General features: G+C 43.3%; 1 protein-coding gene across 1 annotated transcript; it reads right to left on the reverse strand.

Annotated features, from left to right (window-relative positions):
* Positions 1-11,130: 11,130 nt before the first annotated feature.
* On the reverse strand, positions 11,131-12,548 carry LOC308380603 (uncharacterized protein; the record flags this gene model as incomplete). Its single annotated transcript, XM_080858012.1, has 2 exons — positions 11,131-11,214; positions 11,985-12,548. The coding sequence occupies 2 exons, from the start codon at positions 12,546-12,548 to the stop codon at positions 11,131-11,133; spliced, it is 648 nt and encodes a 215-aa protein (XP_080714138.1).
* Between the last annotated feature and the right edge of the window lie 6,936 nt (positions 12,549-19,484).

The raw sequence follows: 19,484 nt of genomic DNA on the forward strand, positions 1-19,484 counted from the left end.
GCTGGAAATTACTGTTTGACTATCTTGATTATCTGGTCTCTGACGTAGCACCCCGATGGACCTGTAGTCGATTGTCGAAGGAGGCGCTCTCCTTTGAGTGCCCAATCCATCATGGCATGGTAGGCCAATCGACTACAGGCACTAAATGAATCTAAATACGTATTACAAAATAGAGTTTCTGAAGAGTGCCACAGTAATCTGCAATCAACACAATGACAGTTCTTTGTTTTTTTCCCATTATATCCGTGTGACTTTCTCAAGGGTGTTTTAAAGCTGAGGTGTCTGTGTGTGTGTGTGTGTGTGTGTCCCAGATGATTGCTGTTCCGCAGTGTGGGGGCAGACAGACACCCTCAGAGAAGACCAGTGGCATTATGGGAAGACACAGTGAGAGTCCTTTTCAGTCAGTCATACTTCAGTAACACTAATGACATGGTTCACATGGAATTAAATGAAGCGTGGCCCCTATATAACAGCAGATATGTAATAATAGCCTTTCCGCACGCATGCTTTCATACATTCAGAGTGCTCAGTGAGAGAGCGCGTAATCCTTCCCACCTCACAGCCATGAGCAAAACAACATTTTGAAGAATAGAGCAAGAGACATAATAGTGGTGTCCTCAAGAGAGTGGAACAACATTATTAGGTCAGTAGTAAAGATTATTTTTCTATAAATACTGGGCCAACTCGATAAAAGCCAACAAACTTGCCTTGGAAATACAAACAACAGCACAGTCAGAACTAATAAAAGCAACATTGTATGCTGACCAGCTGTATTTTGACAGAATATTAGCAGTTTTTTGTAATAAAAAGTTTTCTTATGTTTTTGTAGGATTTTGTTTTGGCACACACCATAATGAGAAAAGCCAGGGAGGCTAGAGGGAATTATTTTCCATCAAAATTAATTTGAAATTGTTATAAAAACTAGTCCCCAAACAGTAGAAATAAACACATAATGTGCCTACCAGGAAGCAATTTTGGACAACTTTCCCTCATTCAGAATCCCCATAAGACATATCAAGATGTTTAGGTGCATTGAGAAAAAACACTGGCAATACCTAAATCCTCCGATGGAGGGCAGTGTTGCTCCACACTGTGTCTCCCCTGCTATGATGTCCTCTGGTAGAGGAGCCCCTGGCCCTCATTGTGAGGGGATCAGTCCTAATGTAATAAACTGTGTCCTCTCCCTGTTCTCACAGAGGTCAGCACCCACACGTTACTCATTCCCCTTCGCCTCTCTCTCTCCACCCAGCCATACCACCTTACAGCGGGCTACTGTGGAATGTGTGTATTTAGATGCTTGCGTGTCTTGATACACCTCTACGACCTGACTAATATCACCTGTACAACAGGCACGCTTACAGCAGAGAGAGTCACTGGAAGTTCCAGACAGAAAATGAGAAAAGGTGGTTTCAGCAGCAAATTCCTGATCTGGCATTAGCATAGTCATCAGATCTCTCAGATCACTTCAAACTCCTCAATGTGCCCGTTGAGATTACGAGTCAGAAAAACGGCAACATCAAACGCACCTGGTGCTCTGTGACTGGTCTGTTTCTGGCTCTGTGACTGGTCTGTTTCTGGTCCTGTGACTAGTCTGTCTCTGTCTCTGTCTGTGCAGCACTGATGAGGCATCAAAAGCTCAGTCTGCATCAGAAGACGTGCCCTTCAGCAAAGGTCTCCAAGAAAGCAAACAATGCATAATCTTCTATTACTGTGAGCACACTGAGAGTGTGAACGCCCTGAAGGCTATAACATTAGGATACAAAAGCAATAATGTGCAATCTCTCAACCCCCCCTCAAGCCAATCGGGTATTCATAGAACACACCACTTACCCCATCTGCACCCCCCACCCCGACTTTTGTCTTTGGCCCCATATTCCTTTCACTGCTCTGATGGCGTGTAATTTCTCTGGCATTAGTCCCCCTGATGGATGTTGAATTAAAGGACGGAGAGATGGAAGGATGAAGAGGTATCAAAGGCCTCATTTGCCAGAAGCCAAGTGTCTTTAAAAGTGTGTGGGGAGGACCACGTTCATCTGTCTTTCGATTTGCTGTAAATGAAAGTCTAATGCTTTCTAATGATGGCTGCTGTAGTGGCGACGCAACAGACACCACTGCTGGGATGAGATAACAGCATGAGTGATTGAGATGCGGTTGCTGGCTAGATTATACCCCACAATCCGTCCCCACCTTCACAGGTCATCATGGAAATGTAGAAGTGTCCCTGACAAGTGTCCACACATCCACACTAACACACACACACATGCGCACACGCACGTGCACGCACACGCCCACGCCCACGCATGCACGTGCACACACACACGCACACACGCACACGCGCACACACGCACACTCGCACACACACACACACACACACACACACACACACAAACACACACACACACACACACACACACACACACACACACACACACACACACACGCACACACAAACAAATACACACACATACACATGCATGTGAAAACAGGAACTCAAGCACGCACACTCAAAATCGCACACACATGTACATCACAGACACGCACACACACACACACACACAAACACACTCACACACACACACACACACACACACACACACACACACAGGCACATTATACTCACACAAATGATCCTCACTGTACACACACCCCGTCACTTTGTAATGAAGCCAGCGTCCTCTCCTGTCTCTGTGACATTGGGCTACACTGGGAGTACTGATGGGTGATGCCCAGACAGATCACCCACCCACCGCAGTCACAAATACACACCTCCATCTAATTCATATGCACGCCAGGGCCTGTTTGCATGTGTGTGTGTGTGTTTGTGTGTGTGTGTGTGTGTGTGTGTGTGTGTGTGTGTGTGTGTGTGTGTGTGTGTGTGTGTGTGTGTGTGTGTGTGTGTGTGTGTGTGGCAGATTGAAAGTGAGTGTTGGGCTGGGGACCTTGCTTCCTTCATTGATAATTGGGTTGACCTTCAGTGGGGCTTTTGAAGCAGCGTTTTCCTCGGACTGCTCTAACATTGCACATCCTGTTTTGAACTTCGCTGCTGCGATGAATACATGACTCTTTACCAGCCGTTGCAGTTTGAGACATTAACACATCACTCCAGAAACGTCATTACTCTGCTGAGCCCCGTCTGGTGTGCTTTAGCCTCTTGTTGCTAACAGAAGCCAAGAAGGTGGAACGTAAGGGAGATACCCTTTCCAAAACTTGTAAGGCCGTAATAACTAGTTTGTGAAAGACCCAGAGAAACACAAATATCCGACGAGGCAAATTCCTGGTCGATTTGGGAATCGCTGCTGCACGCATTTTTTAGGCCTCGAAAAGAGGACATGTCCGGGTAAAAGAGGACGCCTTGTCACCCCATGTTAAAGCCAAAGCCTGTTCATGACACAACCTCTGGCCTTTCTGAAGCGCTGAAACACAGGGGGCCCTCATTTCACTGGAAACTGGCAACAAGCAAACTAACTAACTAAAGCTAATTTAATAACTAATTTAGTACCATGAGCAGGATCCAATGTGCAAACATGGGTGGGTCAGCGCAATGCTCTCACATGCCACACGATAGCTTTCGTTCATGGGCGACGGACTTCACTCGTTGCTTGTTGCCCGTCAATGAAATAAGGGCCCTTGAAGTGTCTGAGAGCTGAATAAGGCTGAGCGAGTTGCCACGCTCTCTTCACAGGAAACGTTTGAGAAAATGTTAGTAGACAATTATTCAATGGTGTCATGTACTGAGACTTCAGGAGGAACTGGATGACATTTGTGAAGTGGATTCAATGACATTACAATGTTCCCAAAAAGCATGTTTGACCACAGAGGTGAATCATAAACAGCCTGATCTCTGAAATCTCTTTGGAAAGACATTAATAATCTTATCTCCATGACCATAGCAGTGTCCATGACTACCTCTCGAAGGTAATCGTGTCTGTTTCAAGAGGTTAAAACAGCAGTTTAGGTGACACTGAAAACAAGGCATTTGGGCAATTAAGCATCTGGATGTTACTTCGCTTCATTGTCTCCAATTGACTGCCAGACATGACTACCTGTTACCTGTGAGGCTATGAAATCAGAGCTTAAATGGATAAAGACATGAGAGGGATGGAGGAGACAGACAGTGAGTAAACTGGTGTGGGAATATCCTTCAAACCCTGTTGAGATTTCATGGAGCACTGCAATTGAAGATGAGGTTGTGCTGAAAACTTGATTTATTATTGAACAGCATGTCTGACAACACAGCGGATGGGATGTCAGGGCTGTTTCTCTCTGCCCATCAGTGTCTTCACTCCTGACCCCGGCAGGTGTTGAGCGAGTCGTCTGGCCCGTACAGGGCGACCTGGCAAGGGGGAGCTCTGCTCTGGCAGTCTCTCCTGCTCATCGTCTGGTCCCAGCTGCTCCCTCTGCTCCTGATCCTCTCTCTCTCTCTTTCTATCTCTCTACACCTCTCCCGTCCCTTTCTCTGTCTCTCTCTGTCTGTCTTTCTCTTGCTCTGCAGACAGTGATGTCCCACCTGTGGATGTTGTCACATTAGGAAAGCACTCAAAGTGAAAGTATGAGAAAAGCGGACTGTCTCTTTCCCTCTCTGTGTCTTTCCCTCGCTCTCTCTGCCTTTTCCTCTCTCTCTCTCTCTCTCTCTCTCTCTCTCCCTCTCTCTCTCTCTTAGTTATGACCACTTACTCCAATAATACAATAATGTCTTTCCCCTTCCTCCCCCCTAGCTTCTCCCCTCCTTTCTGCAGTCTCCCTCTCTCCTGGATGATTTTGTCACAGCTGGGTTCAGGCTTCTTCCCTCTCCCCATGGGGCGTGTTTTATATGCATGGCACTGTCATTGTTACCTTGCGCTGTATTTTCCCACGTGCTGACTCAAACCTTTGGTAGCATCGCAACACAAATCTCATGCACCACTGACCATGTTGCAGTGAGCTCATGCTATTTGTATTACACCTTTACAAAATGGAAGACTTCTAGTCAAGGACACATGTTAAAGGGTAGAGGCTCCTGTGGATTAGTCACACTGACTGGTTTGAATGCTGGGGTGTCCAAGTGTACATGGTAAAATGTGTGTGTGTTGTCTGTGTTTACGCCTGTTGACGCACACTGTCACTGTCGGCGCTAATGCCTGACAACGGTATTCCCCGCTTACTGCAGTATTTATATAAAATATTAAATCCAATTTAAATACAAAATTGCTCAATAAAATATTAAGCATGGTGTAAATATTTAATAAGAGCCCTTTACCATAGGCTAGCGTTCATTACCCAGCAACCCTTAGAATTTAATGGGCTTCTCCCCAGAGGATGATGGGCAGTTGCAGGAATTACACCCTGCCATCAAAATAGGCCACTAAAGACCTCCCAGACACCTAGTATGACTGTTTATTATGCGAACATGCCCCACTATGTGTATTCCTGAGAGATAGAGAAAGAGAGAGAGAGAGAGAGAGAGAGAGAAAAGGGGCAAAAGAAGGGGGGAAGTAGCGAGAGAGAGAGAGAGAGAGAGAGAGAGAGAGAGAGAGAGAGAGAGAGAGAGAGATGTTCTCAGAAGAGCTTGGCTCTCTTTGTTTTCACATTATCTACCTTATTTTGTTAACATATTGATTTGGTTTCTTTTTCACAATAACACACAGCAAAAAAGCTAAAGTAATGTCATTATTGTGATATCATTAAAACACCTAATACTGCCTCAGCCCTGGTATATAACAGCTGATAGTGTCTTTCTGTCTACAACTCCAGCTGGCATCCTCTCCTCTACCACGCACATTGAACATGCTGTTCACACACTGGCCAGTAGGGGTCAGAATAGCACTACACTGGGAATGGCGGCTTCACCTCAGTGCTGCTCATCATCTCTCCCTGTTGTATCTCCACACGCCGGCCGCTAATCCTCTGAGCAGAGTCAAACCTCCCAGGCAGCACCCCAGACCCCACCCGGCCTAAGCCTCTACAGCCCAGGGTGGAGTTGCCCGAGTGTAAGCATGTGAGCCTATAAATCACACACACACTCACACAGACACACAAAAAGAGAGAAAGAGAGCACGAGAGAGAGAATCTCATATATACCATAAGAATGCCTGCACGCGCGCACACACACAGCACACACACAGCACACACACAGCACACACACAGCACACACACAGCACACACACACACAAAGAGAGAAAGAGAGAGCAAGAGAGAACGAGAGAGAGAATCTCGTATACCATATGAGTGCATGCATGCGCGCACACACACACACACACACACACACACACACACACACACACACACACACACACACACACACACACACACACACACACACACACACACACACACACACACACACACAAGCATTATGATTCTCCTTGGCAAGAGGAACAGTGGCACATGTCTCCCTGTCCTTTCCCATTCCCTCCACGTACCCCTCAGCTCAGATTTGATCCGCTCCCCTGTGTGGGTTTACACAGCGGCGCTATGCCACCGGTTAGGGAATAAAGGCAATACATTTAAAGATGTATTTTAAATGAAATTGTTAGGAAAATAATTAGGGATGCACCGATATGGACATTCTTGGCCGATACCGATACCGATGTTCAAAACAACAATGTAGCCGATACCGATACCGATATTATAGGAAAATAATGAAATCATTATCTAAAAAGCAATGTGTTAAATTATGTCAGCCCTTTATCACTCTTAACTTTGAATGAGCACAAATTCAATCAGATTTATGTAATAATATAATATCACCAGGCATCAAGACATCATTTCAACTGTAAACAGATGCTTGCAATGCAGCCTTACAAAACACAGGCATAAACCCTTAGGGAATGCCATATAAATTCAAGATTAAAACGAATATAATACAATATTTTTCTTTAAAAACTGCCTGCCATAAACATCGGCCAGTACCATCGGTGAAAGTCAAATTTATTACCGATAGGCCGATAACATTAAAAGAGGCAAACATCGGCCGATACCGATGTACGGCCGATGCATCGGTGCATCCCTAAAAATAATCCTTTATGGTATATAACAGTTTTATAGACCAAACATGATGGTGAATATGAACCTACGTTTGCACCTATGAATTGAATGATACTGCTTTGTTTTTCTATACTGACATACTTTATGTGAAGGGAGCAGTTTCTCTTTCAGCTGAGTCTCTCCACATAAACTGGAGCTCATGTGGTCTCCAGGCACCTCCTGCTTTATCCTCATCAGGCATGGCATCAACCCCAACCTGCTTGCTTTGTCAGCCTCCACACCTCCGACCTCAATCTCCTCCATCTCTTCAGGCGGGACAACACATCTAACTCTTTGATGGCTTCCATTCTGCCTCTTCTTGAAGGCCATTACTTCATGAAACATGCACCAAAGCTGTTCCTGTCTGACTGTAGTATCATCCAGGAGAGTTTGAGAGCTCTTTGTAGCATTTGTCCTATTAGTTCTCCCAGGGCTGCCATTGCAAGCTTTTACATGTCCAGGCCCAGGGGCCCATGGTTTTATAATCCGTCCATGACTCACTCACCTCTACCCATCAACCTCACTCACCTCTTCGCCATCAACTTCACTCACCTCTCCCCATCAACTTCACTCACTTCTCCTCCATCAACCTCACTCACCTCTCCCCATCAACCTCACACCTCTCCCCATCAACCTCACTCACCTCTCCTCCATCAACTTCACTCACATCTCCCCATCAACCTCACTCACCTCTTCGCCATCAACTTCACTCACCTCTCCCCATCAACCTTACTCATCTATCCGCCATCAACTTCACTCACTTCTCCTCCATCAACCTCACTCACTTCTCCTCCATCAACCTTACGCACCTCTCCCCATCAACCTCACTCACCTCTCCCCATCAACCTCACTCACCTCTCCTCCATCAACCTTACGCACCTCTCCCCATCAACTTCACTCACCTCTCCCCATCAACCTTACTCATCTATCCGCCATCAACTTCACTCACTTCTCCTCCATCAACCTCACTCACCTCTCCCCCATTAACCTCACTTCACCTTTCGGCAGATGGGCCCCCCCTTATGGGCTGCGGTTTCTTCTTGATTAACAGGGAGTTTTTCCTTGCCCCAGGGCCCCTGTTCTGAGGGGGTTCAGGCCCTGGGCTCTGTAAAGTGCCTTGAGACAATTGTATTGTTTTGGCTATATTAATACAATTTCATTTAAATTAATTGAATCAAATTTAATTTAATTTAATTTGCCCCATCAAGTTGTCAACTACAACCACTCCTCTTTTTTCTAGCAAGAGTGTGAGCTGGAGTTGGTCTGTGAGCATTAGAGCTACTGTACAGTTCAAAGACATTCACTAAATGTGGGAGTGACTTAGAAATGTGTGAGCAAGAGTGATGTTGGGTGAGGGAAAGAGAAAGGAAGGGGAGACACATGTGAGATAGAGAGCGACTTAGAGAAGAAAGGGGGAGTGGAAAGTGGGGAAAAGTGTGTGGGAGAGCACAACTAAATAAAAGGTTGTTGATAGAAAGGGCGAGGGAGAATGGGGACTGGAGAAAAGGAACGATAAGAAGATGAACAGACTCAGAGGGAGAAGCGGGAAGAGGGGGGAGGGTGGCTAAGATACGTGCTGCTGTTGGTGGGGCTCAGAATGAATCGGAGGATTTGCAGAAGATGTACAGACTCAGTGCAAGCAGAGGAAGAGGAAAAGGGGGAGGAAGGGAAGGAGGGAGAAGGTAAGATAGGCACTGCTGTTGGTGGGGCTCAGAAGCAAAGAGGTGTGGTGTGTACACACCCACACACACACACACACACACGCACACACACGAACACACACACACACACACGGTTTAGAGGCAAGGCACATTAATCATCCTGAGACATCTGCTCATTCTGCTTCTTTACAATTCTGTCAAAGGCTCCCCCAGTGCTTCAGGTCGGAAAAAAAAGAAAAAAGACAAAATAGGAACAAAAACTGTCCTCTGTTAAGCTTGGTCAGTCACGGAGTGAACCATCAGACCTATGGTCCAGTGGGCCCTCATTTTAATTTAACTTAATTTCATTACCAGTTAAGGGTATGAGGCGGATTATATGAGCTATACACAGGTTCTGCTGATGGTGCTCAAGACGGGTTTGTGTATGAGTGTGCATGAGTGTATTCACATGTAGAGACATAACATGCTGACGCAGACACACACACACACACACACACACACACACACACACACACAGAAGCAAACATGCTTACTCTCTCTCTCTATTCACACATAAGGACAGAACATGCTGACAAACACACACACACACCATATATTCACACTTGATTTTGTTGCGATATGATAGGTTGTTTGAGAACTAAATTTTAGAATACTGTTCCCTCTGTTTTGTACTGTCATTTCATACCTCAAGAAGACATTCTTGCATGCTTACACATACATGTTTTACTGACTTTTCAGTTTACAGGTAGAAAATGACAAGAGACAGCCTAATAATTTAGTGTGAAGACCTATACATGTGACAATATTTGGAGCATATGGCAACACAAAAAAAGATTTATGCACAAATAAGTTTAAGCATAAGATATTGGATAAGAGTCTTGCAAAATGCGAGAGGGATGGAAAACTATATTCTTTAAAAAGGAATATATCTTATTAAAAGCATTAAAACCATATACTTACAAAGAAACAAAACAAAAGTGGACAAACAGAGTAAATGTTTTCGGCTCCTTTCGTCAGTATAAACAGAAATGACCTGGCATATGACTCTGTCTGACTCATTTGAGACTTACCCATTATACCACACTGTTTGCCTACATGAAAACATTGTATGCCAGGTCACACTGACACGAGACATGGGCATCGCCGGTTACCAATAAACAGAGAAAACATTTACCAGTTTTTGTATGTTTACATTTCGTGTGAACAGAATATCTTTTGAATATCAAAAAACATGTCAGCCTGTGAGGAAACCTGTGAGACAGCCTTTTGAGAAAGCTTCTTATATCCATCAAGCCTTCAAGTCTTAGCTAGCTACCATCAGATGCCATGCCAACAATGACAACAATGACAAGCCCATTCACCGATCTGCTCTCTCTCCCTCACTTTCTCTCTCGCTCTCTCTCTCTTTCTCTCATGCTCACACAAATGCGTGCGTGCAAAGTATTGTGAAGAAGATCTGCAGCTTGAATGACACAGATGACCAAAAACTTACCAATCAAATTATCAAATTATTTTCTAGGCCTTTAATGCATAATCGTAATGACAGATGAATAGATCCAGGTATATATTTGTATAATTCTTTTTTTTTTTTAGATTTCCATTTTTGGAGAATGTGAATCATGTTTGTGTTTCAGACGTCAAATTAAAGGCTCAAAGATCAACACTACAAGAATCAAGGGAGAACCTTATCAGCTTGTATTCTGCAGATAAAATAGCCACAAACGAGAATTTCAGGTCATGATTCTGTTTGGGGATCCTAATGACATATTCTTGTATCAGACATCATTTAATTCCAGCTTGCAGAGTAAGTGCCAGGTTGATATCAAATTTCTTGTCTAACTCCAATTTTGACAACTTCCAACCCTCATCTTGGCAGTCAGTCTCACATCCAACTTTACTATATCAAAGCAATTTTTAAAAGTGTTCTTTTGAAGTGAGTAGGATCTTACCAGCCTGTATTGGTTTGAAGGGCATTTGTGATGACCATACAGACCATTTTCATAATTTTGCATCAAATACCTTTTCATGTCTTTGATGAGTGTATTCACAGCATTTTAATATGAACAAAAGATCTGTCAGATCGTAAAAGTCCAACTAAATAGCAATTTATGTGATCAAACATCTAAGCATAATGAACACCTTCTGTTGTGTGGGTAGTTACACATAAAAGAGCACTGCCTGTCTCTCTCTCTTTAGTGCTGCCTGTCTCTCTCTTTAGAGCTTCCTGTCTCTCTCTTCAGTGCTGCCTGTCTCTCTCTTTAGCACTGCCTGTCTCTCCTCTCACTGCTCAAGATAGAAAAGGCATCCGCCTTTTTCACATTAATTGCTTTAAGCACAAACACACGTTAGTCCAGATCGCCTTCTATCCGATGATCGTTAAAACCACGAACCTGGTGACGTTGTTCTTTTGAGCTAAATGAACATTTTTTTGGTAAATGTTTTGGAAAACAAGAACAAGCCCTTCTCCCTAATCACTGTCCTCTTTGTCCGCTGCATCCTTACTGCGCATGTCCTGTTGGGCTGCAACCCGCAGCTGCTGCACCTCTAGGGACTTGGTGAGACCACACTCAAGGAAACACATATGTGGAAAGACAGCGAACAGTTGGTGGAAAGAAAAACATGACAGACAGATTTGCTCAATGAACTGGTTTCAGAAGTTTTAGTGGGAAACAACAGCAGAGTAGGAAACAATCCACTGGCTCTAGCGCTCATTTTTAATGCATACCACCACCCACAGTCACTACCACCAACACCTCTAGTCACTTAGTCATGACAGGTGGATAGGATCAAGGATCAAGAGAAATGCATCACCGTTTCCAGGCAAACCTCCAGTGACAGCATTCTCTCAATGAATAAACAAGTAGCTCAGTCATCAAGTCAACCTGTCAATTAAAGACTGTTCCTTCAGAGCTCTGGCTGACGGCTTTAGACTCCTGAGCGAGAGGCCATAAATTCTGTTCGCCTCTGCACATATTCAGAAGTGAAATTGGAAGTCATGGCTCGGTTAAACTATAATATATCAGCGTACCATTTGAAATGAGCATGACAGATAACAATGGAGAATAGGTAGCACAGTTCCAAGCCAGGGTCTCAACAAGCCCATAAAAGCAAAGCATTCCATCCTATTAAAGATGTTAAGTCATTTATATCAAAATTTGAAGTGAAGCATAAATGTGTTTTCCCTCAGTCCCCTCAGACTTTTGTGACTGTTATATTCTTTAAATATACAACTAATATGATATTGTTATGAAAAACATTCTTCAGAAAAACATGTCCTGTCAACTATCACATAGTTTAATTGTTGTGATTTTTCGAGAGAACTATTGTTTTGTGCCACTGGTAGATTGGTATGATGTCCAATGGTTTCTTCCTGAGTTCTGAAATGAGAGACGATCCGATCAGGTAAGTCTTTGAGCTCTCATAGTGAGCTGAGACATAGATCTCCTCAATGCGCTTCTTGTTGACGAAATACTTCACCAACAGCCTGTCCATGTTGCTGACCTGGTCGTGTTTATCATAGTATCTCCTGACCTCGTAAGGCAGGTCCTGTGCCTGCTTATAGCGGTGGGTGTTGAGATTTCCCAGGCTGTAGTAGGTGTATCCGTCGTGCTCGTCCAGTTCGGGAAGCAGAGAGCCACCCTTTGCTTTGTTGCCAAAATAGTGGAACCCATAAGCACCAGTAGTGGGGTCGCAGAGGGCCACCATGTTGTTGTCAACGCAGTTCTGCGCGTACCAGACCAGGAGTACGTAGCCGTGCCTGGGTGGAGGGCGGCCGAATCCTGTGTCATTCAGCTGCTTCTTGGTGTCCAGGGTCTTCAGTGAGGAGGCTGCCGCAGTAAGTGACAGCAGGACACAGATGAAGAGAGCCTCCCGATTTACAGCCATCCTGTGTCAGCAACTGAGAAAATTATACATAGGCTTGGTTTTACAGGGTACGCTTGGTGGGGTTTCATTTTGTGGCATTTATGTGACCTAACAAGATCTGTGTGGGTAGAGAGGTCTCAGTCTCTCAGGGACAGAGATCATTGAGAAGAATTCTCAAGAAAGCTTTCATGAACAATTATTCAGGACCACTGCAATATTGTACTTACATGTGCTATAACTAAACAAACCCTTATGTTATCACATTATCTGTACAAGTAAAGAGTTAAGTTAAGAATGTGCTCTTACACATTTCATTCAGTTTTAATTAATAATGAAGTTAAAATGCACTAAGGGAACAATTACATAAAACGTCATCTCTGTCTCTTACCTCTATGTTTTAGTGCAGGTCTCTGTCTTTTCACACTGACTCTTTGAACTGGTGGCTATAACCTTGGCTGAGGTTTCTCTTTATAAACCAGCCTACTGTCTCACTTCCCTTTTCCTCTAGTGAGAGTCTCACTTGTTTCTTTCACTCTGTCATAAAATAATATGTCTGAAAGTTGTGTTTCTCAGCATCAGGTGACCGACAGCATAACACAACTCTCTGTCGCTCCCCTGGGTGGAAACCCTGCAATCTCTAACAAAAAACAAAAAAAACCTCTAAAACATCTTTATTTGTCAAAGCAGTCTATTGCAGCAAAGGAATGCTAATCAAGATGATGAAGACGCCAGAATATTATGTCCTCCCAAATGTGTCATGGGTGTGTGGATGAGGCAAGTAATGAGAGGCACAGGTGCAGAGCCGAGGAAGGGACTGAATTTGCATTTCTGTTCAGCTCGAACAGATATGAGCACCAGAAGACTTGATTTATGTTATATAATATTTTGAAACATGCTTCTAATATGGCACTGCTCCAGGGAGAACAACAAGGCTCAGATGGCAGGGCATCAGGAGGAGGCTATGTATGTGCTTAAGTGATAGATGTACAACAACACCCTACATGTTTTCTACCCCCGGTTTCACACTTTCATGCCATGAATAAAATATTAACTCTTCCTTTGTGGCACTTTCATGTAGATATGTGAGGGAAAGTACACATTTGGAGAGAGAGAGAACATGAGAAAAAATGAGAGAAAGAAAGAGAGAGAGAGTGGTTTTTCCTCTTTTTTTTTCCTTTACAAGAACACTGTACGCTTGTGCTTCTTACTGTTAGCTCATTCCCAAATCCCAGTATCATATCAAAGCCTCTCCACTACGTTATAAATAGATTATACTTTTAAATGATCCCAGTGGTGCAAACAAGCGAGGCTCTTGCACAGAGATGGAAGGGAAGAGGAAGGCATTAGCATTTCATTTGCAAAGATTTAACACCAAATTATGTTTCGTCTGGCTGCATTTATTTCCTTCCCCCTTCCGTTCACTCTGTTTACACCGATAGGTAATCACCACAGCAACAGGCCCTTGTGTAGTGTCTTTGAGTTGACTCCTCTGAACAGAAGAGCAGCATCTCAGGACTGCACAGTGATAACCCACTCACGCTCTCCTCCTGCCTCCCCCGTACCAGTCTCAGCCTCAGTGTGTGTGTGTGTGTGTGTGTGTGTGTGTGTGTGTGTGTGTGTGTGTGTGTGTGTCTGTCTGTCTGTCTGTTTGTTTCTGTGCGTGTGTATGTGTGTGCGTTTGTGTGTGTGTGTTAGTGTGTTTGTGTGTGTGTGTGTGTGTGTGTGTGTGTGTGTGTGTGTGTGTGTGTGTGTGTGTGTGTGTGTATGTGTGTGTGTGTGTGTGTGTGTGTGTGTGTGTGTGTGTGCGCCTGTGTGCCAGTGTCAGCCTTCCACCGTGGGCTTCAAGGCTTCTGGTGAAAGTCTCACTTCTGTTTTCCTCTCACTGTAGGGAAGAGAACTGAGGACCGCAGAAAGTCCACACAGCTGGCAGGGGCTGAACATCTGCGTGTAAATATGAGGCCCTGTGGGAGGGTTAGTTATACAGCACAATTGCCTTTGCTCCTCAACTATAACTTTATAAGGGCTACAAGTAGTCTTGGTCCTCTTGAGAGGAATGTGGTAGAAACCTCTACTCAATATTTGTGCACAATAAAAGAATGCCAAAAGCGTGGATATATTGCAACAAGCATTCTCTTCACAATGCTTATCCTGCCTGAATGCCATCATATCTCTGTCTTCTCATGGATTTGACACCTAAGCCACAAGAGTAGGCTGATACACAATACGCATGGAAATGAGAGTACGCTGCCGAGTGATAACTAACGTGTCTGTGTGGGCTCTACTCTCACTCACATCTCCCCTCTCTCTCTCTCTCTCTCTCTCTCCCTCTGCTCTTTTGACTTTCTATATCTCTTCTTACTAATATCCCTCAGTACGATTTTACAGAAAAAAATGTTTTGGTTTAGTATTTCATTTTGGGTTATAGTTGGTGTGTAAGGAACATGTATAGTATTTTGGCTGATTAGTCTGTACAGGTGGACTTACTTGTGTTGTATATGGCCATTCAATTTTGCAAGTGGAAAACTTGACATGGTAAGCTATGGAGTTTGGCATCTGCTAAGTGTTTAGTTATTTGTTCTTATTCATTACCTGACAAACAATGCCAGATCTGCATTTGCTATAAAGTGAGTGTGCTTTAGGATAACCAGATTTAACGGTCTCTGTGCTTTATGCCTTATGCTGTGCCTGTTTCTGTGGGCCTTTCAGAGGTAGCAGTGAAAAAGGAAGAAAGCAACGTTATGAATGTTCATTACCCCACAACCTGTCATGTGACAGCAGAGGAATCAAACACTCTGCTTTTTCACGGCCAGTTGCTCCCTCTGAATGCACTGATGATAAATTACATCATCAGCACGACTACAAAATTTCATTTTATTTCCCATTTAACAAAAGGGTTTATGGAAATGGATTGCAAGACAGGAAAAGGTTATTGCAGAACAAATAATGTGTGTGAATATAACAGTGCGTGTGTGTGTGTGTGTGTATGTGTATGTGTGTGTGTGCGTGTCTGTTCGTGTGTGTATGTTGCAGTGTGTGTGTGTGTGTGTGTGTGTGTGTGTGTGCATGTAAATGCATATATGGGAGTATGTACCTTTCTTCACCTTTTCCAGTTTGTACAAGAACACATTCTAAAACACAATTGAATAGAATTTTCAAATATGACACTATTACTGTAATATACAAAATATCACAGCATTGTATACAAAGCATTGCTGATGGACAGTAATATACTGATGCTACTTTTCCGTTTCTGTAGATAGAGGGTCACTTTTCACTATATTGACTTGAGCATAGGATGTAAACTTTGGCCCCTTCCCAGCATCTAGCATCTTTCACCAGCACCTGACATCTTTTACCAACTTCCAGTAAGCATGTAAGAGCAAGTCATGTTGGGAATCAGTGGTTTTGTGTGTTTAACAGAATGTCTGTCTAATTCTCTTTTTATAAAGTTTATAGTCTATTAGCCCCGATTGTTCTTATTTCATATGTTGAACATCGACAAGAAGAAATGTGTTGATCCCGCATGAAAGTGCATGTGGGCATTCACTCATGAGAGTATTTTTGCTGCATGTGTGAACATTTGAAATCTATGAAATGAAGGTTACGATTACTGTCATCAGTATCACTATGTTCACTGATGTTCAGCGACAGAAGCAATAATTTTCCCTTGATTAAGCATACTGTAATCCTTTTATGAGCTATATATAAAACACTGCTGGCACTCTTTTCTTCATATGTGTAGTTTTGTAGTCCTTTCCTTGGTAGGCAGTTGTGTTTGTTTTCCCTTTGGATTCCTGGATGTCTTTTCCCGACCCCCATGGAGCTAAAACAGAGACTTTAAGTTTGGCATTGAAAAAAACTAGCACTGGAAAAAAAGGATTGCCGTTGAAACACTTGTATGAAGTTGACTTTGGGCACTGAAAAGATGTTCTGATGTTTTTTTGTTTATCCTGATGCTTTTTCAATGACAATCCGTTCTTTGTTTCTTCATGTCAGCTTTTTTTCAGTGCAGGTGTTTTTTAGTTTTTTGATTTTTATGATGTCAGTACTTTTCAATGTCAACTTACTGTCTCTGTTTTGGTGTGGAGGGGTCAGTGTTTGATGGGAGGGACAAGAAATACATTATTTTTGGAGATCCGGTGAGCAGCGCATCTTTGAACGTGGGCGTGGCTGGATTGTAAAAAGAAGAAGAGAAAATCCAATAAAAGACATTCAATGGCACTTCTCATCCACAAAGAAGAATCTTCAGATCATTTAACACTTTATGAAAACTACAAACTGGATACTTTCAGAATGAATTACTGACCATTCATTGTGTATCCTTGGTGAAAATAATGCCACAATTTCATCCCAAATACCCATCAACTCTATCCATCTAGCTAATGTTATGATAGCAGATTCACGTTAGCGTTTTCAGAGATTGGCTTTATTGATTAGTTTACGAGGTAACACTAGCCTTGTTTACTAGAGTGTTTCTGGTATAATGCCTGGTTAGCGGAAACAGTAATTTTCCTGCCCAATTTCACATGAAATTTGGTGATATACATTGAAGGATAATTGTATTATCTACTCTTGAACGTTGTGCAATAGTGCCTAGCATAGACTACATGTGTGCAGTTTGTGAAACGGAAATATTTAATCCTTAACAGATCAGAGCCGTGCCTCTCATGGCTATGATTCAGACATCAAATAGTTTAGAGCTTAGATATTTTTAACAAGGCACTGCCCACTACCATTCCCTTAGCCGCACGTCGAGTTTAGGACAAGAATCTATCCGTAGAAATGGCTTGGTTTTCAGGACCATATTATTACCACACTGTCACTCTCTGGCCCTGGTGGATTATGGGAATGACCTTTGATCTTGGGATGGGAGGGAATATCATGTGATGTATCATGGATTAATAGGTGGATCTGTTGTTCGATGGATGGATGGATGGATGGATGGGTGGATGAATGAATGGATAGATATCAATCATTTTATTAACAGTAGTTATAGGAAACTCCATTTCTAGTTTTAGGCTTATGCCATCATCATGCAGTCAGAGAGCAGAGGTTACATAAAATGAGTAGGAAATCTTAACTGGTTTGTTGTATAGCAAGGTGGAAGAAATGGCTGGAAGGGGGTTTATATGTTTATAATATGGTGTGTGTGTATCTATAATATATATATATTTTTTTACATATGAAGGTTTCATGCCATCAGTAGGACTGTGATGCTGTTATAAGGCCAGTTGGTTGGAGAACTGGACTGGCAAATATTTTCTTGTATTTGTTTGTCTTAACATCATCATATATGTGTGTGTGTGTGTGTGTGTGTGTGTGAGAAAGAGAGAGAGAAAGATGGAGAGGGAGAGAGAGAGTGAGAGTGTCAGTGTGTACTAGATGTTTCCGCAGCACTGAATTCATACAGTGTAATCCCACACTCATGTCTTTCCCATTAGTTCCTCAGGGCGGCCAATGATGAGACAGAACACACACACACACGTGTACACACAAACATGGAGGCAAGGACACAAGTGCACGCACACACACAGATACACACACACACACACACACACACACACACACACACACACACACACACACACACACACACACACTCACACACACACAATCCCCTGGCCAGCCTGTGTGGAGTCTGCAGGGGCTGAGTGGCAGTAAAACCTTGCCTATAAGCGTGTTTGACACTTCCATTGAGGTGCTGCCAGAGGCTGTGAGCTGTGCTCTATACTTCATCCCCTTACTGCAATGTCAGCCCGTTCGGGGAGGCACTTTTTAAATTGCCCCTCATGCTCGATTTACACACTGTTTTCCCCCAATGAAGCGGCCACACATTAAGGGTGCTGCGGACGCCACATTCAATAATGAATGGCTTTTATATATCCTATCGCTGGGCCGCAATGTTCCTCTAAAGCGGTGCTTTGTCTGCTTTCTGTTGTTTTGCAGGAAAAATGAATGTTTGAGATGTGAGTGTGTGTGTGTGTGTGTGTGTGTGTGTGTGTGTGTGTGTGTGTGTGTGTGTGTGTGTGTGTGTGTGTGTGTGTGTGTGAGACATAGAGATGGTTTGTGTGTGTGTGTGAATGAAATGGAGAGAAACAGAGAAAGGGCACATACCGAGTGTGTTTGTGAGATATTCAATGAGCATGTTTGGGTTTACCTGTGCCTTACTTGTGATTGAAAACACTGCAAGTGTCTGTATGTTTGTGTGTGCGAGAGATAGAATGCAAGGGAGGGAGAGTGAGAGCGAGAGCGAGAGCAAGAGAGAGACAGTGAGATAGACAGAGTGACAGAGAGACGAAAAACAGAACACATTTTGTTTTCACAATGGACCTTATCTATAGGTAGTTTGTGATTGATATTGCTGTGAGACCTTCATCAACCTACCAGATTACTGAGGCTGAACCAATTTCATGACACTTTGTTTCGCAGCACACTGGCGTTCATCTGGCTAAGTGATCTGCTTTACATCCAGCCGGTCATTTTTATATGAGGGCTGTTATTCCATGACCCAAACTCCCCTGCAGCAGATTGCCATGCCACTTCTTATTTTCCCTGAGATGCTCGAAACCTTTCAGCATGCAAATGTGATACAAGCAGAAAAACGAAAAACATAAACCGATGTGAATGCTGTAATTGCAACTTGGAAAACAAGCATCGCTGTAATGAGGTGCTTTGAGAGAAAAAAACAACAAAGCGCCAACAAAATAAGTGTCATTTGCACTTGTAACCTGCCCATCTTTGAAGCGTATGTATGGACTTAATGTAAAATATGATCTCAATTTGTGGGACAATTTACCTTTTGTTGGTGTCCTTTTTTTCCCTGTCTAATTGTCAGTATTGACAAGCATGTGGCTTGTGTGACAGAAATGACTCTGTGTGTGTGTACCATGCAGTGTAACAGAAATGAATGTGTGTGCCATGCAGTGTGACAGAAATAAGTGTGTGTGTGTGCGCGCT

This window comes from Sprattus sprattus (assembly GCF_963457725.1).
Source record: "Sprattus sprattus genome assembly, chromosome: 19".
NCBI lineage: Eukaryota > Metazoa > Chordata > Actinopteri > Clupeiformes > Clupeidae > Sprattus > Sprattus sprattus.